Source organism: Asterias rubens, chromosome 13 (genome assembly GCF_902459465.1).
Source record: "Asterias rubens chromosome 13, eAstRub1.3, whole genome shotgun sequence".
Lineage (NCBI taxonomy): Eukaryota > Metazoa > Echinodermata > Asteroidea > Forcipulatida > Asteriidae > Asterias > Asterias rubens.
In genome coordinates this window covers 9,858,403-9,879,509 of record NC_047074.1, presented here as the reverse complement: position 1 = coordinate 9,879,509, position 21,107 = coordinate 9,858,403, and the positions used below count along the sequence as shown (strand labels likewise).

Here is a 21,107-nt window from a genome sequence, read left to right as displayed (position 1 = left end):
CTCATGGGAACAATAAATGCCTCTCGTTAAACGGTTACGGTAATTTTTATGGCGAATATTTTTGTGCACGGATAAAATGGACACAATAGCTTTTCAAGGCTTTTGTCTGGCTCAATGCTCATACTGATTAGGCGGCTGGGCGGTACAGTGGCTAAATGGTTAAACAAGTCTGGGTATTAATTACACACTCACATATTTCATCAAGCTGTTAGGCAGAAAATTATGTATGACAAATTTGTTTTGCTAAGCTAATGTAGACTTGTCTGGCAACCTATTTCTGTTCAGCAATACTTTTCTGTGCTTAACAAGTTTGTGTGTGCTTACCAGGTTTTAGACAGTTGGGGCCTAGTCACATAATGGTACAACACTTATAATATGTAGCCCTTTACACTGATGATAAACTTATTTAGGTAATTAAAAAAAAATTGCATTGTGCATAAAAACTAATTTATTGAAACTAACAATTTGTGAAGTTTGAACGTATATCTAATTCTATCGGGAAGCAGTCATACCACTGTATATGTAATGTAATTGTAGCTAGTATTTTTGTCAAGCAATACCTTGGGTCCTGGGGGGTGGGGGGCAACGCCTAAAACCGCGATCCCACGCTCACTCGGTCAATGTTGTTCGCATAAAATATAACGGTTGATCTAAAGCAAACATTATTAGTGCCAGTTTATGACATTAAAGACACTGGACACTATTGGTAAATGTCAAAGACCAGTCTTCTCGCTAACAACATGCATAAAATAACAAACCCGTGAAAATTTGAGCTCAATTGGTGGTCGAAGTTTCAAGATAATAATTGAAGAAAAAACACCCTTGTCACACGAAGTTGTGTGCTTTTCATCAGGTGCTTGATTTCGAGACCTCAAAATTTAATTCCGGAGTCTCGAAATCAAATTCGTGGAAAATACTTCTTTCTTGAAACTACGTTACTTCAGAGGGAACCGTTTCTCACAATTTCGTATACTATCAACTTCTCCCCCATACTTGTTCCCAAATAAGGTTTTATGCAATAATTATTTTGAGTAATAACCAATAGTGTCCACTGCCTTTAACGTTAAGAAAGATGTTGCTGTACTACATACAAAATTAAATTTTTGTTTAAAGGCACTGCAAACTATTGGTAATAATTCAAAATGTTTTTCTTAAAACTTACTTGGTAACCGAGCAATGGGGAGCTGTCGATAGTTAGTATACAACATTATGATTTAAAGGCAGTGGACACTATTGACAAGCCTTCACAGTTGGTGCATCTCAACATATGCATAAAATAACAAACCTGTGAAAAATTGAGCTCAATCGGTCATCGAAGTTGCGAGATAATAATGCAAGAAAAAAACACCCTTGTCACACGAAGTTGTGTGCGTTTAGATGGTTGATTTCGCGAACTCAAGTTCTAAATCTGAGGTCTCGAAATCAAATTTGTGGACAATTACTTCTTTCTCGAAAACTACATTACTTCAGAGGGAGCCGTTTCTCACAATGTTTTATACTATCAACCTCTCCCCATTACTTGTTATTTAAGTAAGGTTTTATGCTAATAATTATTTTGAGTAATTACCAATAGTGTCCACTGTCAATAAACGGCTTCCTCTCTCTGAAGTATTACGTATAGTTTTTGAGAGAGAGGTAATTTCTCACTCAAATATTAAAGGCACTGGCACTTAATTTTAGTAACTGAATATCGAAACAAATATTGTTAGCACAAAAACTTACTTGTTAACGAGCAATGGGGAGCTGTTGATAGTGTAACATGTGAGAAACGGCTCCATCTGACGTAACATATATGTGATTTGTCACTCAAATAATAAAAGACTTCAGGCCCGAAGCCTAGGCTACTGTAAACACGTGCAACAAGGGTGTTTTTCTTTCACTGTTCTCTTGCATCTTCGATGACCTATTGCGTCAACAATTTTCACCGATTTTTTATGTTATGCATTTGTTGGGATACATTAAAGGCAGTGGACACTATTAGTAATAATTGATACTCAAAATAATTGTTATCATTAAACCTTTCTTGATTGAAACAGCTCCGTCTGAAGTGACGTAGTTTTCCAGAAAAAAGTAATTTTCCACGCATTTGATTTCGAGACCTCAGATTTAGAACTTGAGGTCTCGAAATCAAGCATCAGAAAGCACACAACTTCGTATGACAAGGGAGTTTTTTTCTTTCATTATTATCTAACAACGATTACCAATAGTGTCCACTCACTGTCTTTAAAGTAAAATACTGGTTTTTGACAATATTAACCAAAAGGTGTCCAGTGCATTTCACGCCCTCACTGCAGCTGTGTAGCCCACTGGGCAACACCGCACTACGCCGCAATCATGCGCCCATCATCACTCACCCTTTGGTGTTCACATAATAGTAAGAATGTTGGTTAAACATCAAAAGAAGACACTTAGTTCCAGTCTAACAAACCTGAGAAGAAATGTGTTGCTGCATTTAATGCGCGTAGGCTCAAAGGGTCTATGTACTTTTTGTAGGAAGAAAAACACAATGTCCACAGATTTACATTAAAATCACACAGCTTGAAGATAGTGATGGTAGAAAGCTTCTCTGGAAATATTACTTGCTGAGGTGCTGTAGTTTTTGGGAAATGAGTAAAACAATGTCATGGAAATAAATTTCGTCTCAGTGATCATGAGATGAAAATTATTTTAGCCTGTAAAAACGTATTTTCATTACATTGTTTTACTCATTTCTCAAAAACTACAGCACCTCATCAAGTAATATTTCCAGGGAAGCTTTCTACCATCTATATCTTCAAATGGTGCAAGTTTAACATAAGTCTGTGGATATTGTGTTTTGTGCTACAAAAAGTACCCAAATCCTTTAAGTATAAAATTTAATTTTGTTTAAAAGCTTTGCTCACTCATTGCTGTTCACATCAAGAAACAATATAAATTGTGGTTAATGATCATAGGAATAAATTAGTTCCAGTCTCACGAAATAAAAAGAATTGCGTTGCTGCACCTATGAATGCGCACAGGCCTACATGTAAACATTAACTTTGTTAAAAAGCTTGCGCTCATCACTCAGTCCAGTCATTGTTTAGTTGTATTATGGCTGCAAAGAATGGTTGTTAATGATCGTACTTTTCAGTCATTTTACAAAATGAATATGCCTACAGTACATTTATTATTAAAGATGCTATGTCAGATTTTTGGCCCAAAACATTAAAAATAGATTTTTTTGAGTGAATGGTCTTTCAAAGAGTATCACCCGCTCTAAACTAAAAATAGTTCAACTTTTACTTTTAATGGTCAGGAACCATGACAAAAAAAACTAAACGTTTCTTAATAAACACATAAGAATTGGTCACGTGATATATTGTCGGGATCCCGACAAAAGGGGACTTTTCACCATGATGCCCCTGATCATTATTTTTGCCCCTCCAAATGTTCCAGTGAAATCTCACAATTCTCTTGGAGATACTTTTTACCAAAGAAAAACTGTCACGCTTTTAAAAGAACAGAGTACAGCACACCTGGGCTCAATTTTTGCTACGCAAAGAAATTTGTCAAGCAGTAACTTCAGCTTTAAAACAGCTTTATGAAATTGGACCCTGTTCCCTGGATAATTGTTCAGTAGTCTCTTTAGTGTCAAGTTGATCAAGATTTTGTGTCATTGCTGACTCTTCTGGATCGCTCTTTATTTGTTCTTCATTTTGATGATCAGTGATGACTTTGTTGCTTGGAGAGTCTGGGTTACTCGTAGCAATCGCATCCTTGATCGCCTCTCCTCCCTCATGTTGTCCTGCATCCTTCAAAGACACCTCAGCACTGTTCTCATTGACACTCACTACATCCTCATTGATTTGCTCCTCAGCATCTTCTAAAGAGTCTCGCGGGATTTCTACTACAACCGGCTCCTTACTTTCAAAATCACTTCTCTCAGGTGCATCTTTAAAATTGTTGGTGTCATCATCTTCAACTTGAGGCAAGTCGTTCGCCCTGTCTGCAACAACCTCATCAGTCCCACATGAAACATTGGTAATTTCAAGATGATCCTTTATTGGTTGATCAACATCTTTGGGCGTGTCCTCAGCATCTTTGTTTTTTTCTTCAGTGGCATGTTCATTACGTGAAATGTTGGCCATTTCAACGTTATCCTCCACTGGTTTACTAACAACCAAATCCGCATCTTTGGGTTTGTCTTTATCAGCATCTTGGCTCTTGTCATCTGCAGCTTGTTCATTACGTGAAATGTTGGTCATTTCAACATTATCCTCCACTGGTTTACTAATAACCCCATCCACATCTTTGGGTCTTTCCTCCGCATCTTGGGTCTTCTCTCCTGCAGCATCTTCATTCCTTGGGGTATCCTGCACAGAGTTTTCCTCATCCTCCTCCTCGTCACCTGCTACGCTCGTATGAGTGCTTATCCTCACAGAGATCCTACTGGTGGCTGAGGACGGCTTTTCCTCCTTCAAGGAGATTGCCGCCTCTTCTGCATCTTTGACACCACCATCCTCGTTGCTGTTGTTCTTACTGGTGTTTTGGGCATTCTTCTTGTGGTGCTTAAGTGTAGGCAGCTCGGCGTTGGACTGCTTCTTGGTTGTGTAGAGTAGATTGTTGCGAGGCGGAGCCTGGCGTCCTGATTTTACACCATACTTTATACCTGATGAACAATGTAAAAGATGGGGGAATTAGAAGGGGGAAAATCAACAAATCAACTGAAAGTACTCTACATCTTATATTTTCTTCATATTTGCGGTGCGACTTCCCAGGTTGTTTCATGAACTGGGCATGATCATTGGCTACATGGAGCTGCATAAGCTCATCAGCTAGTACAGTGCCAGCATGTAATTACCTGAAACACGGCAAATTCATGCTCCAATCCCGTTTTAGTCAACACAAATTCTGTACTCATGCCAAACTTCAGAGTGAACTTTGTAACTTTTGCTTTAACAAAAAGTAATCAAAAGTCGTTACTTATATCTTTTGACAAAAAAATGATTAACCCTCTCTTTAAATATTGAACTTGGACAAAGAAAATGGCTATCAAAGTTTAATCCTTTCACCCTAACCAACTTTAACAACCCTAAAACCCTTATCCTTGGTCTCGATCAGGAAACTACCCACTCATGACTCTCAAGTTTGAAACCAAACTGCCTGCCTACCCCCAACCCTGAACCCAACCCTTACCAACCCAAACCATAAAAAACCCTAACCCTAGGAATAATAGTTCAGGAAACAATAGTTACCCATGATTCTTAAGTGGTACTGCTGGACCTTCATGTGATCCACATTATGATCCCAGTCCTCCTCCTGCTCCACATGTCCTGATTCCCGCACCCGAGCGAAGTGACTCCCCGGCGCAAACCGCTGATAATGCTTGGGTGGCTCTTCACTCTTACACATGACGCAGCAGTGATGGTCTTTCTCACCAGTGACGTGTTCATCATCGCGAGAGCTCAGTGTCTTTCCATCGATTACTTTCATCTTTGGTTTGTTTCTCCGAATACCACCGCGGCTCGAAGCGAAAGTCTCCCGGCTGCGGGTAGCTGGTGACGGACTCGGGGCAGGAGTGGAGCTTCTCATGACTCCGTTCAGTGCCCGGATGGTATCCTTCTCTACTTGGCCTGATGGTCCAGCGACCCAGGCTGATTTAGGGGAAAGTGGTTCCTGATCTCTCACAGACGATGCGGTTAAATCATTCAGACTGGAGGAGCTGCCAAAAGACTCGCAGCTCTCTGTGAGATTGGAATAGGATGAACTGCCACAAACTGAAAAAAGAAAAGAATCACAAATCTTTTTTAAAGACACTGGACACTATTGGTAATTGTCAAAGACCAGTGTTCTCACTTGGTGTATCTCAACGTATGCACAAAATAACCAACCTGTGAAAATATTAGCTCAATTGGTCATCGAAGTTGCGAGATAATAAAGAAAGAAAATACACCCTTGTTACACGAATTTGTTTAATGCTATCAGCAGCTCTCCATTACTTGTTACCAAGTAAGGTTTTATGCTTACAATTATTTTGAGTAATTAACAAAAAAGTGTCCACATTTTTTTAACAGACAGTTACACTCTTGGCAGTTCCTGTGCATTCTGCAGTAGGGGATCCAACCTACATGTACACGCCAGTGACTGAATCACCAGGGCCCAATTTCTTACAGCTGAGCAGATATGTAACTTAACAATGTTCTGCTTAGCAGAAATGAGCAGGATACAAATTGTGCATGTGACATAGTGTTTTGGGTGTATAACTGTCAAAGACCAGTATTATCACTGGGTGTATCCTCACATATATTACAAACCTTTGAAAATTTCGACACAGTTGGTTCAAAGTTGCAAGAGAATATTGAAAGAAAAAACACCCTTGTTGCACAGCTTTGTGTGATTTCAGATGCCTAATGAAAAGCTTCAGGCCTGAGTGAGATAGCTCTGTCTCAAAAACTATGTTACTTCAGAGGGAGCTGTTTCTCACAATGTTTGATACTATCAACAGCTCCCATTGCCATTTACCAAGTAAAGTGTTTATGCTTTTACAAATATTTGAGTAATTACTAATAGTGTCCAGTTTCTTTAACCAGAAAACAGCAGGATAAGGTCAAAATGTTTGCATGTGACACGGTATAGTTTTGCTGGTGACCTTAATCTGGTAAGCACATTTTTGCAATGCTTAGCTACTTTTTGTGCCTATAAGCAGCTCTATGAAATTGGCCCAAGAACTGTGAGTGTTTCATTTAGATAGATAGTAAATATTGAGTGGCTCAGAGTGGAATGGGAGGAATATTTTTGCATGGTAAAATTTGGACTGTTCCATTTCACGAGTTCAGAACAAATTGTATTTGATTTCAATTGTAAATCATATAGCGCCGCGTAGTGGCAACAATGCACAAATTTAATAGCAATCGGATCACAACAAGGTGCTCCTTTGTTTTAGCAGCGGCGCGGTGGCACTGTACTGCTCAAAAACATTGGGAACAAGGATGATCCTAACTGTTGAATGGGAAATGCTATTCCCCGTGGGCGAATAGGTCTTTTTGATCGCATGTGCGGATGGGAGTAATAGTGAATGTCACGTGAAGTAAGTTCCACCAATCAAATGACAAGGATCTGTATGTCAGTTATATAAATAAAAATAATGCATACTAATCTTGGTTTTACCCTTACACCGATGTGTGTTAGCACTGTATACTCAGTACTTTCCCGAGTTCTGTGAATAAGAAATCACAGGCATATTTAACTTGGGTGGGATTCGAATGAACTTTGCAGTTCTAGAGCAGTGTCTCACCAACCAGACCATAGGTTTGAGCTTGATACAATAGAACTCTGCCATGCACTGAGCACATGTTGCAGCCACAAGCTTGCATGGAAATTTTAACTTACGATTCGTCTTTTGCCGAGTTGGCTGGTAATTTCTAGGAGGTACCGTCATCTTGAAGCAGAGTAGAGGATCGTGTCTTGAGACAAATAAACCCCGAGTGCTCAGGCACTTGGCATCGTGATGATTCATTCTAAAAAATGACAACAGTTTGTAACAATAATTAATAATTGGGAGGCTTTTCATCCTTACTCGCAGCTCAGAGCTGAACTGCGAAGGACGCTAGTATGTGTTTGCGAAGCAGGCATGCGCACATAAGGGCGCCTTTGGCAGCCAGCCACATCAACCCATTCCAAGGAGCACAGCCAGAGATCGTAAGTGCTTTAGAGAACCAACGCATAACTCAACTCACATAATGGCCCCGGCCGGATATCGAACCACGGTCACTTTGGTGAGAGGCGAGGGCTTTGCGCACAAGCCAACCATGCCCCCCGAATTTGATATTATTTGTCTGGATCTGGATATATATTCTCAACGCTCTTATTAGAGCAAAATGAGAAGGGAGATGAGACAATTTCAGTATTAGATGTGGGATATGGGTCAACTATTTGTTTTTCATTGTTATACTAATTTTATACTACCAAGGGTCATTGGGCTTGTTCCAGATGCAGAAAAAAAAACACAATACACTACAATTAAAACTCTATTAATTACTATGTCGGAGGAAAACTGAAGAGAACTTTTCCCGGGGAAACCCAGGCAGTCAAGTAGGGACTAAAAACCCAATCCACATAGTGCCCCCTGGTGAGATTTGAAACCAGGGTCCAAAAGGTTGAATGCGAGGCAACCCCAACACCAATCTGACACTCGTCTCTTCTACCTGTAAACTACTTTTGAAAATCAACTCCTGCCTTCAGCTCCCCAGAATTCCTACATCTCACACATTTTTTTTCTTGTAGCCCCTTATAACAAGAGTTGTTTTTAGCCCTTTTTTCAGGGGGGGGGGGACTTGCATAACAAATTCTTCAGAGTCCTATTTGGCGCCCAAATTGTTTACCTCTGTTTACCTTGACAAAAATAATTAAACAGCAACAGAAAACGAGTAGATTAGATTAGATAAGATTTTTTATTCGTGAAAAACACTTTCTCAAATTTGCACATTAAAATACAGTCATTTAAAATAGCACAAAACCCATGAACCGTAGACATGAACTGAAAACAGCAACAATATAATAAAAATATCATCACACTGCAGAAACAAACCTGTTATATCGAGCACCAACTAAGAACTGATGCACAGTTTCATGGTTCTCCGTTACTGGTAACAATCTGCACAAGATAAAAAAACAAAAAGGAAAGAGACTTAATGTGATGGCAAGGGAATTGAGCAGCTAGATATTCTTATTTTGTTCTTTCATAGTTAGAAACATTCATCCATCCCCAGTCAAATAAAAATGCAAATTTCATGAAAATTACGAACTTACTCGTGAGGAACCTCTACACTTTTATGGCGATCTTCAGTTTCTGCAAAACATAAAGTAATAATTAGGAGTTATAGATCAAGGCAAACAAAATTGAAACCTAGTCTTAGTTTGCTAAGAACAGGGAAGAACTAGCATGAACAATGAAAAATCCAAACAACTGAATAAGTTTACAGACTCTCTACATCATAACTGAAGGTCTGGGGTGCATTTCACGAAGACTTAAGACTAGTCTTATCTTGAGTTAGGACCAGTCGTTGTCCTAAGGACTATCCATGATGCAATTTGTATATCTTCTAGGACTAGTCCTAACTTAGGACTAGTCCTAAGTTAGGACTAGTCCTAAGTTAGGACTAGTCCTAAGTTAGGACTAGTCCTAAGTTAGGACTAGTCCTAAATTAGGACTAGTCCTAAAATAGGACTAGTCCTAACTCTTTGTGAAATCGACCCCTGGTCTCAACAAAAACGAATTCTTTTCATCTCTGTGATAGCAAGGTCACCGTTTTCAAGAAAATCTGAAGGCTCATGCGTAGGGACAACAGTGAAAAATCCTGAATTTGTTAAAACTTTCTGAAAATTCACATTTTTGTGTGTTTAAGTTTACCAGCCAAAAGCTTAAACAGTACCCTAGTCATCAATCTTGCAACAATTGATATTTTACATTATATTACATTTGGTAGAGTTGGAGGGGATTCACTTTATTATTATTTATTCTCTTTCCCTTAAAATGTGTGTTTGAAGGGATACTTTAACTTACTTTGTCAATTGTTGAACTAGTGCAGCATTTATTTTACAGCAGTTTGGTTGCTCCAATACAGGAATGTTATTTCCTCTGGTTGCAACCCGCATTTGAACTTATTCAGTGTTTATAGCTTTATTTATTTTTTTCTTGTAACCAGTATTTTTGTAATTTTTTTGTTGTACAAATGGAAGTAAAACAAACAAACAAACAAACAAACAAACAAACAAACAAATAAATGGCAGAACAAGAACTTCTTGGTATTTCAACTTACTTGCTGCCATCTCTTGTTGCTTGTGTAGGTGAGATTTGATCTCTACTACTGGCCTTACACCTGGAGCTGATTTGGTCCTCTGTCGTACACGCAATAAACTGCAGAATGTGAAAACACAAACTTTGTGAAAATCTCTAAAGTTAAGTTAATATTTTGAAAAGCCAGTTTAAGTTTTTGGCAGGGAATAAAGAACAGTTGAGATGAGGGGCCCAACTTCATTTCATGCTTATGGCACAAATGTGTGGTAGCTGTTTGACCATTGGTTCATCTTTGGTCATATAGGGTTTGTGATTTGGTGGGCTTAAATTTTGTTTAAGCTTTAAGCACAAAAAGTAGTCCTGGCAGATGTCCTCCTACATTCTGCGGTTAAGTATCGCTATGAAAATGGGCCCAGGTCTTGAGACAGAGCTAGGATTCTTCGAATCCTGCAGTAGATATCTAACAACTTTAAGAACTACATGTATCAAGTTCTAACCGGAACTTAAAGGCACTGGACATTAAAACTTACTTGGTAATGAGCAATGGAGAGCCGTTGATAGTGTATAACAAAAACATTGTGTAAAATGGTTCTCTCTGAAGTAACGTAGTTTTTGAATATAAAAAAAAAGTCCCCCAGCTGAGGCCTTTTATTCTGCATCTGTAAGCACACAAACTAATGCAACAATGGTGTTTTGTCTTTCATCATTCTGTTGCAAATTCGGTGACCAAAATTGAGCCCAAATTTTCACAGTTTTGTTATTTTACGCAGCAAGTGTGAGCACTGGTCTTTGACAATTACCAAACATGTCCAGTGCCTTTAAAGCCATTGGACCCTTTCGGTACAGAATTTTTTTTTTAAAAGTTCACAGATTTACAAATACCTTACAGGGTTTACAGAAGGTAGTGGTGAATAACTTTTCTTGAAACATTATTCCATGAAATGCTTTACTTTTTGAGAAAACAGTGAAACAAGCGGCAATTCTCGATAGCGAGAATTACGGATTTATTTTAAACACATGTCGGTGAAATGCGCGGATACAAGGGTGGGTTTTCCCGTTATTTTCTCCCGACTCCGATGACCGATTGAGCCTAAACTTTCACAGTTTTGTTATTCGATATAGAAGTTGTGATACACAAAGTGTAGGCCTTGGACAATATTGTTTACCGAAAGCTTGGTCCAATGGCTTTAAACAATATGTTGCATAAAAGAACTAAACCAATGATCCACCAAGCAAAGTGACTCAAATCTCATACCTTGTTCTCGTAGGTCGACCCAGTGTTAAATCCACCAGTCTTTCAGACTGGCCAGGCATCTCAGTAGCAGTCAGGTACTGATGGGTGCTGTTACCTCGACAGAAAGCGTCGGGATCATCGCGGTAGATACAGGCACTCTTACTCTGACGCTTGCCCAGTGGACTCGGGACAGGCAGGACACCATCAATTTGCTCTTGCTGTTCAATATAATCAAATCCAATGAGTTTAAAAACAAATTATTTCAAGGAAAGTTCCACCATGACTGTTAGGCCCACAAACCAATATAAGTTTGTGTGAAAATCTGTTGGAATCTGTTAACAGATTTACTCTTGTAATATTTTGTTACCCTTATTTTTTGTTTATATTGCTTTTAATTTTCCGTAACATTCTTAAATCGTAATTTTATCATGTGATTTTATGTTTACTTTTAACATGCTAGTTTGTTCGCAGGGCCCAAATGGAAACCAGATTTTTACTGATTTGGCTCACCCTGGGTAAATAAAGGAAATAAATAAATAAATAAATAACGTCATTCATATTTTCAATATTACCACCGCTGCAAACCCTTAAAACAATGAAAATGTTTTCAAACTTTCACTAAGGACTATTTTAAATTATTTAACATTCACTCAAGATTATTTTAAAAACATTCAGGATTGTGAATGTACAAAAGATGGATTGTCAAATTTTGTTATAACCAAAATCTATGTATTCAAAGCAGTGTTTGTTAACATTTCTGGCAGGCAAGAGGGACCAGGATTTTAGACGGAATTTGATTAAAGGATGTCCAAATTTGATGAAAAGGGTTAGGATTAGAGTTAGTGTGTCCAAAGTGTTCTCTCAAAGGCAGTGGACACTATTGGTAATTACTCAAAATATTTATTAGCATAAAACCTTTCTTGGGGACGAGTAATGGGGAGAGGTTGATGGTATAAAACATTGTGAGAAACAGCTCCCATTGAAGTGCCATAGTTTTTCGAGAAAGAAGAGATATTTAACGAATTTGATTTCGAGACCTCAGGTTTAGAACTTGAGGTCGCGAAATCAACCATCTAAACGCACACAACTTTGTGTGACAAGGGTGTTTTTTTCTTTCATTATTATCTTGCAAGTTCGATGACCGATTGAGCTCAAATTTTCACAGGTTTGTTATTTTATGCATATTTTGAGATATGTTGTACACCAACTGTGAAGGCTAGTCTTTGACAATTACCAATAGTGTCTGTCCAGTGTCTTTAAAATAAATAGGATTTAAAACATGTTCTCCATAAACACTTAAGACATCCCTCTGGCTAACACTATGAGTGGTACAAGAAATATGGTAAATTTCATTACTTTGTTAGCTGCCAGGAAATGTTGCAGGATGAGGGGTTGTTCTCCGGTGTGATTCTTCTCCTTGTTTGCAGCCGGTAGCCATTGAGGGGAGCTGGTACGACTCTTCTGCTCTTCCTTGTATTGGTCATTCACACTGTCTTTCACATTGTCCATGAATTCTTGCTTGTCAAAACCTGAACGAGACAATGGGTACTGGTTCGACAACCCTGTATAAGTAACACAAATAGAAAGTATGTTTTTTTTAATCAGAAATTGTAATACAAAAAGTCAAATAATAAGTTACAAGGGAAACTGACTGGTTCAAAATTAGGGTTTTTTTGGAGGTCGAACAAAGAAGTGTTTACTTTCTTTGCGCCAAAACAATTTAAAACAAAAACAGATTCTGATTTAAAAAATAAACTCTTTTAAAATTTGTGCCAGTCCCAATCTGCTAGGTCTTCCTTATACTGTGCAACAATCATAAGAATGAGGATGATCACACAGCATCTCTTGTACAATGACACTATTAGTTGTCACGTTCGACATTCAAAACCCAAACTCCTGGGGCTCAACTTCATAGAGCTGATTTTATAAGCATACAATTTTGCTCAACAACTTTGTGCTTAGCAAACAATAGCAAGTTACCAGTCAAAGATGGATGAGATGGTAATTAAAGGAACACGTTGCCTTGGATCGGTCGAGTTGGTCTTTAAAAATGTGTTTTTAACCGTTTGTTATAAAATGCATTGGTAAGAAAGATGTTGTAAAAGTAGAATACAATGATCCATACAAATATGCCTTGAAATTGCTTGGTTTTATTTTTTACCTCGTCGACTAGCACGGTCGGCCATTTATGGGAGTCAACATTTTGACTCCAAACGAGGACCATAAATGGCCGACCGTGTTAGTTCGCAACATAAAACTAAAACCACGCATTTTCTAGGCAAATTTGTGTGGATCATTGTATTCTACTTTTAAAAAATCTTTCCAATCATGAGATTTTATAACAAACGGTTACAAATGCTTTTTATAGTCCAACTCGTCCCATCCAAGGCAACGTGTTCCTTTAACTTTAATTTGGTAAGCAAAATTCTTTGGTGCTGAGCTTTATTTTTGTGCTGTATCAGCTCTATAAAAAGTGGGCCTTGAACTTGTGACTGATGAGCTTTACCGCTTTGCCATGAGTACACTAGTCTGGACTTACATATTGACCAAACAAATCAGTGTTGTTTATAAATTACCCTCAGTATAAAAAGCCTAGCGATGGAATAGGAAATACCTGTGTAGTCAACTAAGCAGGGAAGGTTGCACTGACTAAGATATAAAAGTGCCTATACTTTCACTTTAATTTTAAATGGGGTTAACAGTGCAAAGGAGGGTACCTGCAGAGAGCAATGGAGCATGCATAAATCGGGCAGTTGCCAGAGAAACAGCTAACTGCATTGTATCACAGATGCCTGACAGTTTCAGTTCAATTTTGTGTGACACATGTATGCATGTTTGAATTTGATGTACATGTATTCATTTTTTTATCACTTCTTATTTCTAAGTAGCTAGACTAAGTGACTGACAATGAATGAATGTTTTTGACACATCAAACTGTCAAAAACTATTTGCATTTAAGTTCAACTGATAAAACATTGTTGATGTTTGTATTAGGTGAAAAATTGTATAAAAATGGGGCTAGGTAATGACTTAGGAATGACTCCAGACTATTTAGTGTTTTTTAAGTATCTATAAACTAAGTGACTGACAAGGAATGTGTTGACACATCAAATTGTCCACATTATTTGCATTTTTAAAGACAGTGAACAGTATTGGTAATTACTCAAAATACTTGTTAGGATAAAAACTTACTGGGTAACAAGCTGTTGATAGTATAAAACATTGTGAGAAATGGCTCCCTCTGAAGTAACGTAGTTTTCGAGTAATTTTCCACGAATTTGATTTCGAGACCTCAGTAGAAGATTTTGAGGTCCCAAAATCAAGCATCTGAAAGCACTAAACTTTGTGTGACAAGGGTGTTTTTTCTTCCATTATAATTATCTCGCAACTTCGACGACCAATTGAGCTCAAATTTTCACAGGTTTGTAATTTTGTGCATATAATGTTGAGATACACCAAGTGAGAAGACTGGTCTTTGACAATTACCAAAGGTGTCCAGTGTCTTTAAAGTTCAACTGTGTCTGTTTGTATGAGTTGAAAACTTGTCATCTACTGGGCTAGACAAAATTAATAATGACAAAGAACATTCAGTTTTTTGAAAGAATGGGGGCAGAACCTTACTGTCTACACAGTGCAAGTAGGCCAATATCACTCCAATGTTAAGTGCCTCACTTCACCCTCTTTTGTCCGCCACTTTGATCCACAATGCCCCAAGTACACAGTACATTTTGTCCCCATGTTTGCGAACCAAACCACGAGGAGCATAGTCTAAGTGGTTTGTCAGTCTCAACAACATAATCATAGAAACGAAATCTGCAACACAGAAGCTTTTTGCGAGTAGCCCAGGAAACTGTTTTGTCAACAGAGAGATACTGTCAACAGTGTGTGTATTTGTTATTTTAAAGGCACTGGACACATTTTGTAATTGTCAAAAACAACAGTATTCTTACATGGTGTAAAAAATTAGTCGTTGAAGTTGCAAGAGAATACTGAAAGAAAGCAACCCTTGTTGCATTAATTTGTGTGCTTTCAGAGAAGCCAATTAAAAGTCTTCATTTGATTTCACGACTTGACTAGACCTAACTTACATGGAGGACTATATTCCTATATTAAAAAACATACAGGTAGTTTTAAGTTAGGACTAGTAACTCGTCCAAACTCGAGATAAGACTAGTCTCGACTCTTTGTGAAATCCACCCCAGGCCTATAAAGCCTTTTAATATTTGAGTAAGAAATTACCTCTTTCTCAAAAACTATGTTACCGTACTTATAAGAGGGAGTTTTCTCACAATGTGTTATACTATCAACAGCTCTCAATTTCTCGTTCCCAAGTAAGTTTTTATGCTGATAATTATTTGAATAGTTACCAAAGTGTCCAGTGCCTTTAAGCCCCACCAGAAATGCAGAATGTTATTTATAATAGCTGGGTAAACTGACTGTAGCGGTTTCTAAGCTGATCATTGTGTGTAAATATTCAAACTGTAAGTTGAGAATACAAAGTCTGCATTCAACAAATGCTGGCAGTTTGTTTAAAGGGGAGATAGGCTATACGTTTATTATTCACTTTTAAAGGAACATTACAGAATCGGTTTTGCTGACAAAATAGTTGCTGACAGTGTAAGCACTTTATGTAATCCACCATATAAACTATACACAAACTGACAAACCTGTAGAAGTTTGAGATCGATCGGCCATCTGGGTCACGAGAAAATAGTGAAAAACCGATTACACATTTTGCATGACATTGATTCAAACATTTCTCATAAAATATGGCATTTCAGGCGATGTTTTCTACTATCATCATCATGATACCGTGTAAGTTTTACGTAAATCTTTGATCTTCACGATTTTGTTTTCTTACCAATTCTGTAACGTTCCTTTAATGTTTATGGCAATTTTGCAACTTTTGGTTGGAAGCATACAGCAGCTTTCAAAAGTATAAAGAATTTTGAAAAACATTTCACTTTGAAGTAGGTTAATGTTTTCCCCCAAATTTGGTAAGAAGCGGCGCAGCTGTCAGCGACATTTCTCTGATTTGGTGTTCCTATTTTTAAAAATTTTTATATGGCGTGGAGAAATTTGCTCAGGATTTTCGCCGAAATCTCATCAGCTTCAGCCCTGAATCTTTCTCAGATTCAATTAATTTAGTAAGAAATTACCTCCGTATCAGAAGAAGTGTACCTCATTGGGAGTCGTTTCTCACAATGTTTAATATCAACAGCTCTCCGTTGCTAGTTTACCAAGTAAGGTTTTATACTAATATAATAGGCCCTATATATTTGTAGGTTAGAGAAGCATACCAAAAGTGTCCAGGGGTCGATTTCACAAAGAACTTAGGACTAGGACTAGTCTTAGTAAAAAAAAATAAGGCTAGTCCTAATTTGAGATAAGTAACTTGTCCTAACTTGAGATAAGACTAGTCTGAACTCTTTGTGAAATCAACCATTGGTAACCTGTGACATAGGCCTAATGCTTGATGTAAGCGCAGACTTCCCTGCTTCCTAATAAGCGCTGATTCTTTTAGAGCCATGAAATTAGGCGCTGTTTTCCTAACCCCGTACCTTTATATCCACCATGTGGTCTGCCTTCTCTGTGGCATTGGTTAGACCCAGTTCCAGCGACACTCCCCGGCCCAGCACACTGTAAGACAAGTTTGAGCTGCCTGGCATGACGCTCTCTCTCATGATGACGCTGGGTTTCAACGTCTCCAGTTCTCCTCATGCTTTGAACCCTATAGTCAAAGAAATCACAATAAATTTTGTGCTAAAAACTAGTCATTATTATTTATTTTGTAACAAATTCAATAATGGATATGGAAGCAGGGTATAAAAAGGCCACTAAACTAAACCCCAACAAGAATAATAATTTTGAATAAAATTTACTTTTTAGCAAAGCATTACAGCAAAACAGTACGTGCATAGCTTAAAATGGTTTGTATACACGACATTGTAGTTTGGCTAGTATAGTAACCTTATTCCACTAAGCAAAATTTGTGCTTAGCTACTTTACGTGTGATTAGCAGCTCTATGAAATAGGGCATTGGGAATTGTTAAACAGTCCACAGGTGACAGGTGTAACAACACAACAGTGATTGACACTAAAACACATTGCACCCTGCAGCACAGAAGCTGCAGCAAGGGTATGATTATAAGTATCATAATGAACAGCAAAATGATAGAAATAAATAAATTGATATTCAATTCAACTGTTTAAAATCTAATAATTGTCAACCATTTTAAAATGTAGGGTATAGAGGCCTATAGTATAGACTAGAGTCATTTCCCCACAACACTATTTGCACTCATTTCAGACTCACCTACTAGTCCTAGTTTATAGTTGCTGAAGTTCCATATAATAAATGTTATAAGACCAAAGTTGGACCAGAACAGCACATCAAAAATAACTTCACGAAACTCCCACACAACACACAGCAGTTACCGCACTGCCACTGTGTTGATCTTTCTTATAATGTGATAATTAGGGTCTACAGTTTACTGTGCAGTTTGTATGGTGGGGTAATAATGGTAGCTACATACAAACCTACCCCAACACCGTCAACAATAGATGAAAGGAAACACTCAAGGATAAACCATCACCATCTATTGATCGAGGATTGTTCAATCTTCCACAAAAGGCTAAAAAGCATTCAAAGGTAAAGGAGTTATAATCACCTAGCTAGTGCCCCCGCTGCGTTGTATTCGCCGCGTGTGAGAGGTGACACACGGGCCGTCTAGACTGGCTGGCCGACGGCGGTAACTTAGTTAGTGGATGCCGCACCGACACTGACAATTCAAGAAAAAAAAGAGTTTCCCAAGCCATGAACTCCACCAGCTACTGGAACTTTTCCGAGAACTCCTGATAATCATGGTTTAACAACCGTGAACTAAACATGGCTTCTTGAAGGTGACCAAGCTTTCTAAATTGATGTTTACAATTTAATAGCAAATCAATGTTTGTTTATTTCACAAACGGCGGCCTGCTGTGTGTGTGAAATGTGTCCCCCCATGCGCGCGCATGCAGGATCCAAGCGAGCGAGTTGCCTAGCAACTGTAACTTTTGACCGACCCTGCCCCCGCCGCACCCCGAAAGATTGGTGGCGCTGTCTTCGTTCAGGCGCCGCATGCGAATTTGAACGCCACGAGTCTGGGCTGAGGGGGGGGGGGGGGGGGGGGGGGGGGGGGGGGGGAGCAGCAGATTGCACATGTGGTCTGCTCATGTGCGTTTTCCCCACAAAGTGAGTAAGAACAACGGTTTTCCTGAAATAAAGGTTTCAAAACGATAACTGACCTATAAAGAGAGGTTGCGTGACCCCGGAAAAAAGTTCGTTGTGAGTGCCGTCGGCCATGGTACTATTTCTGCCGGTAACGCGTCGTCTGCTCGCAGCAGCTGCAGACGCACGTTTGAACGGAGAAAGTTGGTTTTTCTCCGATAGACAAAATATTTGGGGAAGGTTTTCTTTCAGTATTTTATTTGGTGAGACAAGAAATTACATCAAGCACATAATATTAACTCCGGATAATGCAAGTCAACGCCGGTCGATACTGTGAGAAAATACTAACGAGTTTTAATTCGTTCAAACAACAATTGTTAAAACAACAGATCCGTATGAATTCAAACCTGCCGACTGGTCTCCAAACATTGAACTTTTCTCATCAGTGTCGTAGCCAGATATACCGTTACTCTGATGCACTATACAATCAAATTTGGATGGGTGACGGAGGTAAAGGTGCACATCGAGGAAAGTTTGCTCGTGAAAGTAAACAAACTTTGCAGTTTTACGCTACATTTAGCAACATTTCGGCAATGGTGGTGCGGTATTTAGCTGGCCTTCATCGGCACTGTGGTATATTTTAGATTCAACTATCTGAAGGGGGCGATTCACGTTGACAAAATGCATTGGCATAGATTTGATTTATTTTTAGATGGTTTGTTCACAATGCAACAAAAATATTCTTTTTGTACATGTACACATTTAAAAACTAAAAGAAAAGATTGAAGAAAGCAAAGATGTCTTGAGCAAGTCAAAGTTAAATTTAAGAGAGTTAAATTAGAGAGAGAACAACGATAAAGGCAGTGGACACTATTGGTTACTCAAAATAGTTGTTAGCATAAAACCTTACTTGGTAACGAGTAATGGGGAGTTGTTGATAGTATAAAACATTGTGAGAAATGGCTCCCTGAAAGTAACGTAATTTTCGAGAATTAATTTGAACTCAGATTTAGAATTTGAGGTATCGAAATCAAGCATCTGAAAGCACACGACTTCGTGTATTTTGTTTCTTTATTGCTATCTCGCAACTTAGACGACCAATATTGAGCGCAACTTTTAACAGGTTTGTTATTTTCTGCATAAAAATATGTTGAGATACACCACAAAGTGAGGATGGTCTTTGACAATTACCAATATTTCACTGCTTGAACAAAAACAATATTTGGGACTGGAATGGAAGTTCAAAACTCAAGTGTCATCTCAAAAGACTCTAAAATAATTTAAGTCAATGTTATCTTGGCTGCTCTTGCACCTGTGTGTCTACATATCCGTAACAAAAACAAGCAAATTACATTGGGGTAGCTGAGTGCTAAGCTTTGTTTCTACTAATCCTACCTCCATGCTTTAAGATATTGCTAATTTCTAACTTCTTTCATTTATTTTTTAAAATGTCAGAAACCAGAGGGCTCGGTTGTCTAAGAAAATTGTTTAATTACAAATGTTTCCCTCAAATTGATATTTTTTTTTTTTTTATCTGTTGACACGTGCACGGACGATCTGTTTGTCCTATGTTGTCCTGTGTTTAGGCAACTTCTTCTTTGTCGTCGAGATCTCTTGGTGCCAAATAGTCGATGGTTGGCGAAAAAAATATTCACGGTCTCCTGGCTTACGATTCACATTTAACCGTGATTTAACTGAGCGCATGAACTGCTTTGGTTTGTTTTTTTGCACCGTTTATGCGTTACGTTAAATACAGGCCAGCTGATAATAGTACTCAACATGGCGGCGGGTGTCAAAAACTGATGATTGTGACGTCACGCGAAACCTCTCTATATACTGACTTGTGGACGACAGGTAGGCGTGCGAATTTGAACGCCACGAGTCTGGGCGGGGGGGGGGGGGAGCAGCTGCAGATTGCACATGTGGTCTGCTCATGTGTGTTTTCCCCATAAAGTTAATAAGAACAACGGTTTTCCTGAAATAAAGGTTTCAAAACGATAACTTGTTTCAGGGCTCCTACTCTACTCAAAACACAGAAAGAGCCAAAAATAATTGTTTCGTTATGAGAAATGTGATAAACTTATCTGTGACGCATGGTTTATATTTGTGACGCAACAATGCATGATCTAAGAAAAGTAACGCGTTGCCCTCCTCATTCACTCCGTAGAGAAGACATCTACACAACAATCGGGGATCAACATTTTGCAGAAAAGTACTATAACATTTCACAACAGTTTTGTTTTCGCATACGGTCCATTCACAAACTGGGAAGTTGAACGGCGCACCTCTCGAGCTTGTCGGGCTGCCGGAGCAATAGCTCAACCTCACTGTCCTAGTGCTGGAGTTTCTTGTTCATGAAATCGTATCAAGGCAGTGAAAGACACTTTTGGTAATAACTCAAATAGCATCCAAATTATTTTATCAGTAAGGGAAAGTTGTAGTATATGAAACATTGCGAGAAAAACGGCTCTCTCTCAAGTAACGTAGTTTTTTTAGAGAGGGGTAGTTTCTCACATAGTTATTTGATCCGAAAAAAAAACTTAAGGCGTAAAGCCTTTATCAGTCATTATTGTGAAAGAATGTGCAACAACGGTGCTTTCTTTCATCTTGCGACTTCTTATTTTATGCATAATATTGATGATCATCATCATCTTTCGGCTGCAGAGAGCAGGCGACTACGCTTTCTTCCAACAACGGCGATCTTGGGCAAGTGTGGAGAGATGGCTTGGTTGTAGCATAATGTGATGAAATTGATTACATTATTTTGTGATGCTTTTATTTAAAACTTGTGCGAGCATTGTAAATTCTTCTTTTTTTGGAGATTAAAAAGTTATTTCTTTTGTCGTATACTATGTCAACTGGTCTTTGACAATCAACTTCTCTTCTGTGTATTATAGGGCCTATGT

The 21,107-nt window shown here is 38.4% G+C and overlaps 1 protein-coding gene across 2 annotated transcripts; it reads right to left on the bottom strand.

The window, feature by feature from the left end:
* Positions 1–3,288: 3,288 nt before the first annotated feature.
* LOC117299015 lies at positions 3,289–17,967 on the bottom strand. 2 transcript variants are annotated; one of them, XM_033782432.1, is made up of 10 exons: positions 17,663–17,967; positions 16,553–16,722; positions 12,348–12,553; positions 11,013–11,209; positions 9,780–9,877; positions 8,770–8,809; positions 8,549–8,614; positions 7,351–7,478; positions 5,217–5,738; positions 3,289–4,630 (listed from the first exon to the last, which is right to left on the bottom strand). In XM_033782432.1, exons 2-10 carry the CDS (start codon positions 16,710–16,712, stop codon positions 3,561–3,563), a joined length of 2,487 nt encoding a protein of 828 aa, XP_033638323.1. In that variant the 5' UTR covers positions 16,713–16,722; positions 17,663–17,967; the 3' UTR covers positions 3,289–3,560. The 2 variants fall into 2 exon arrangements, with proteins under 2 accessions (XP_033638323.1, XP_033638324.1); XM_033782433.1 differs by lacking the exon at positions 17,663–17,967 and adding an exon at positions 17,314–17,438 and having other exon boundaries at positions 16,553–16,725.
* Between the last annotated feature and the right edge of the window lie 3,140 nt (positions 17,968–21,107).

Excerpts from the sequence above, each read along its gene's own strand:
- LOC117299015 (XM_033782432.1), bottom strand. The coding sequence starts at position 16,712 with ATGAGGAGAACTGGAGACGTTGAAACCCAGCGTCATCATGAGAGAGAG. Across the intron at positions 11,210-12,347 it reads ATTTCCTGGCAGCTAACAAA|CAAGAGCAAATTGATGGTGT; the intron begins GTAATGAAATTT and ends TATATTGAACAG. Across the intron at positions 7,479-8,548 it reads GTTGGTGCTCGATATAACAG|AATGAATCATCACGATGCCA; the intron begins GTTTGTTTCTGC and ends GTCATTTTTTAG.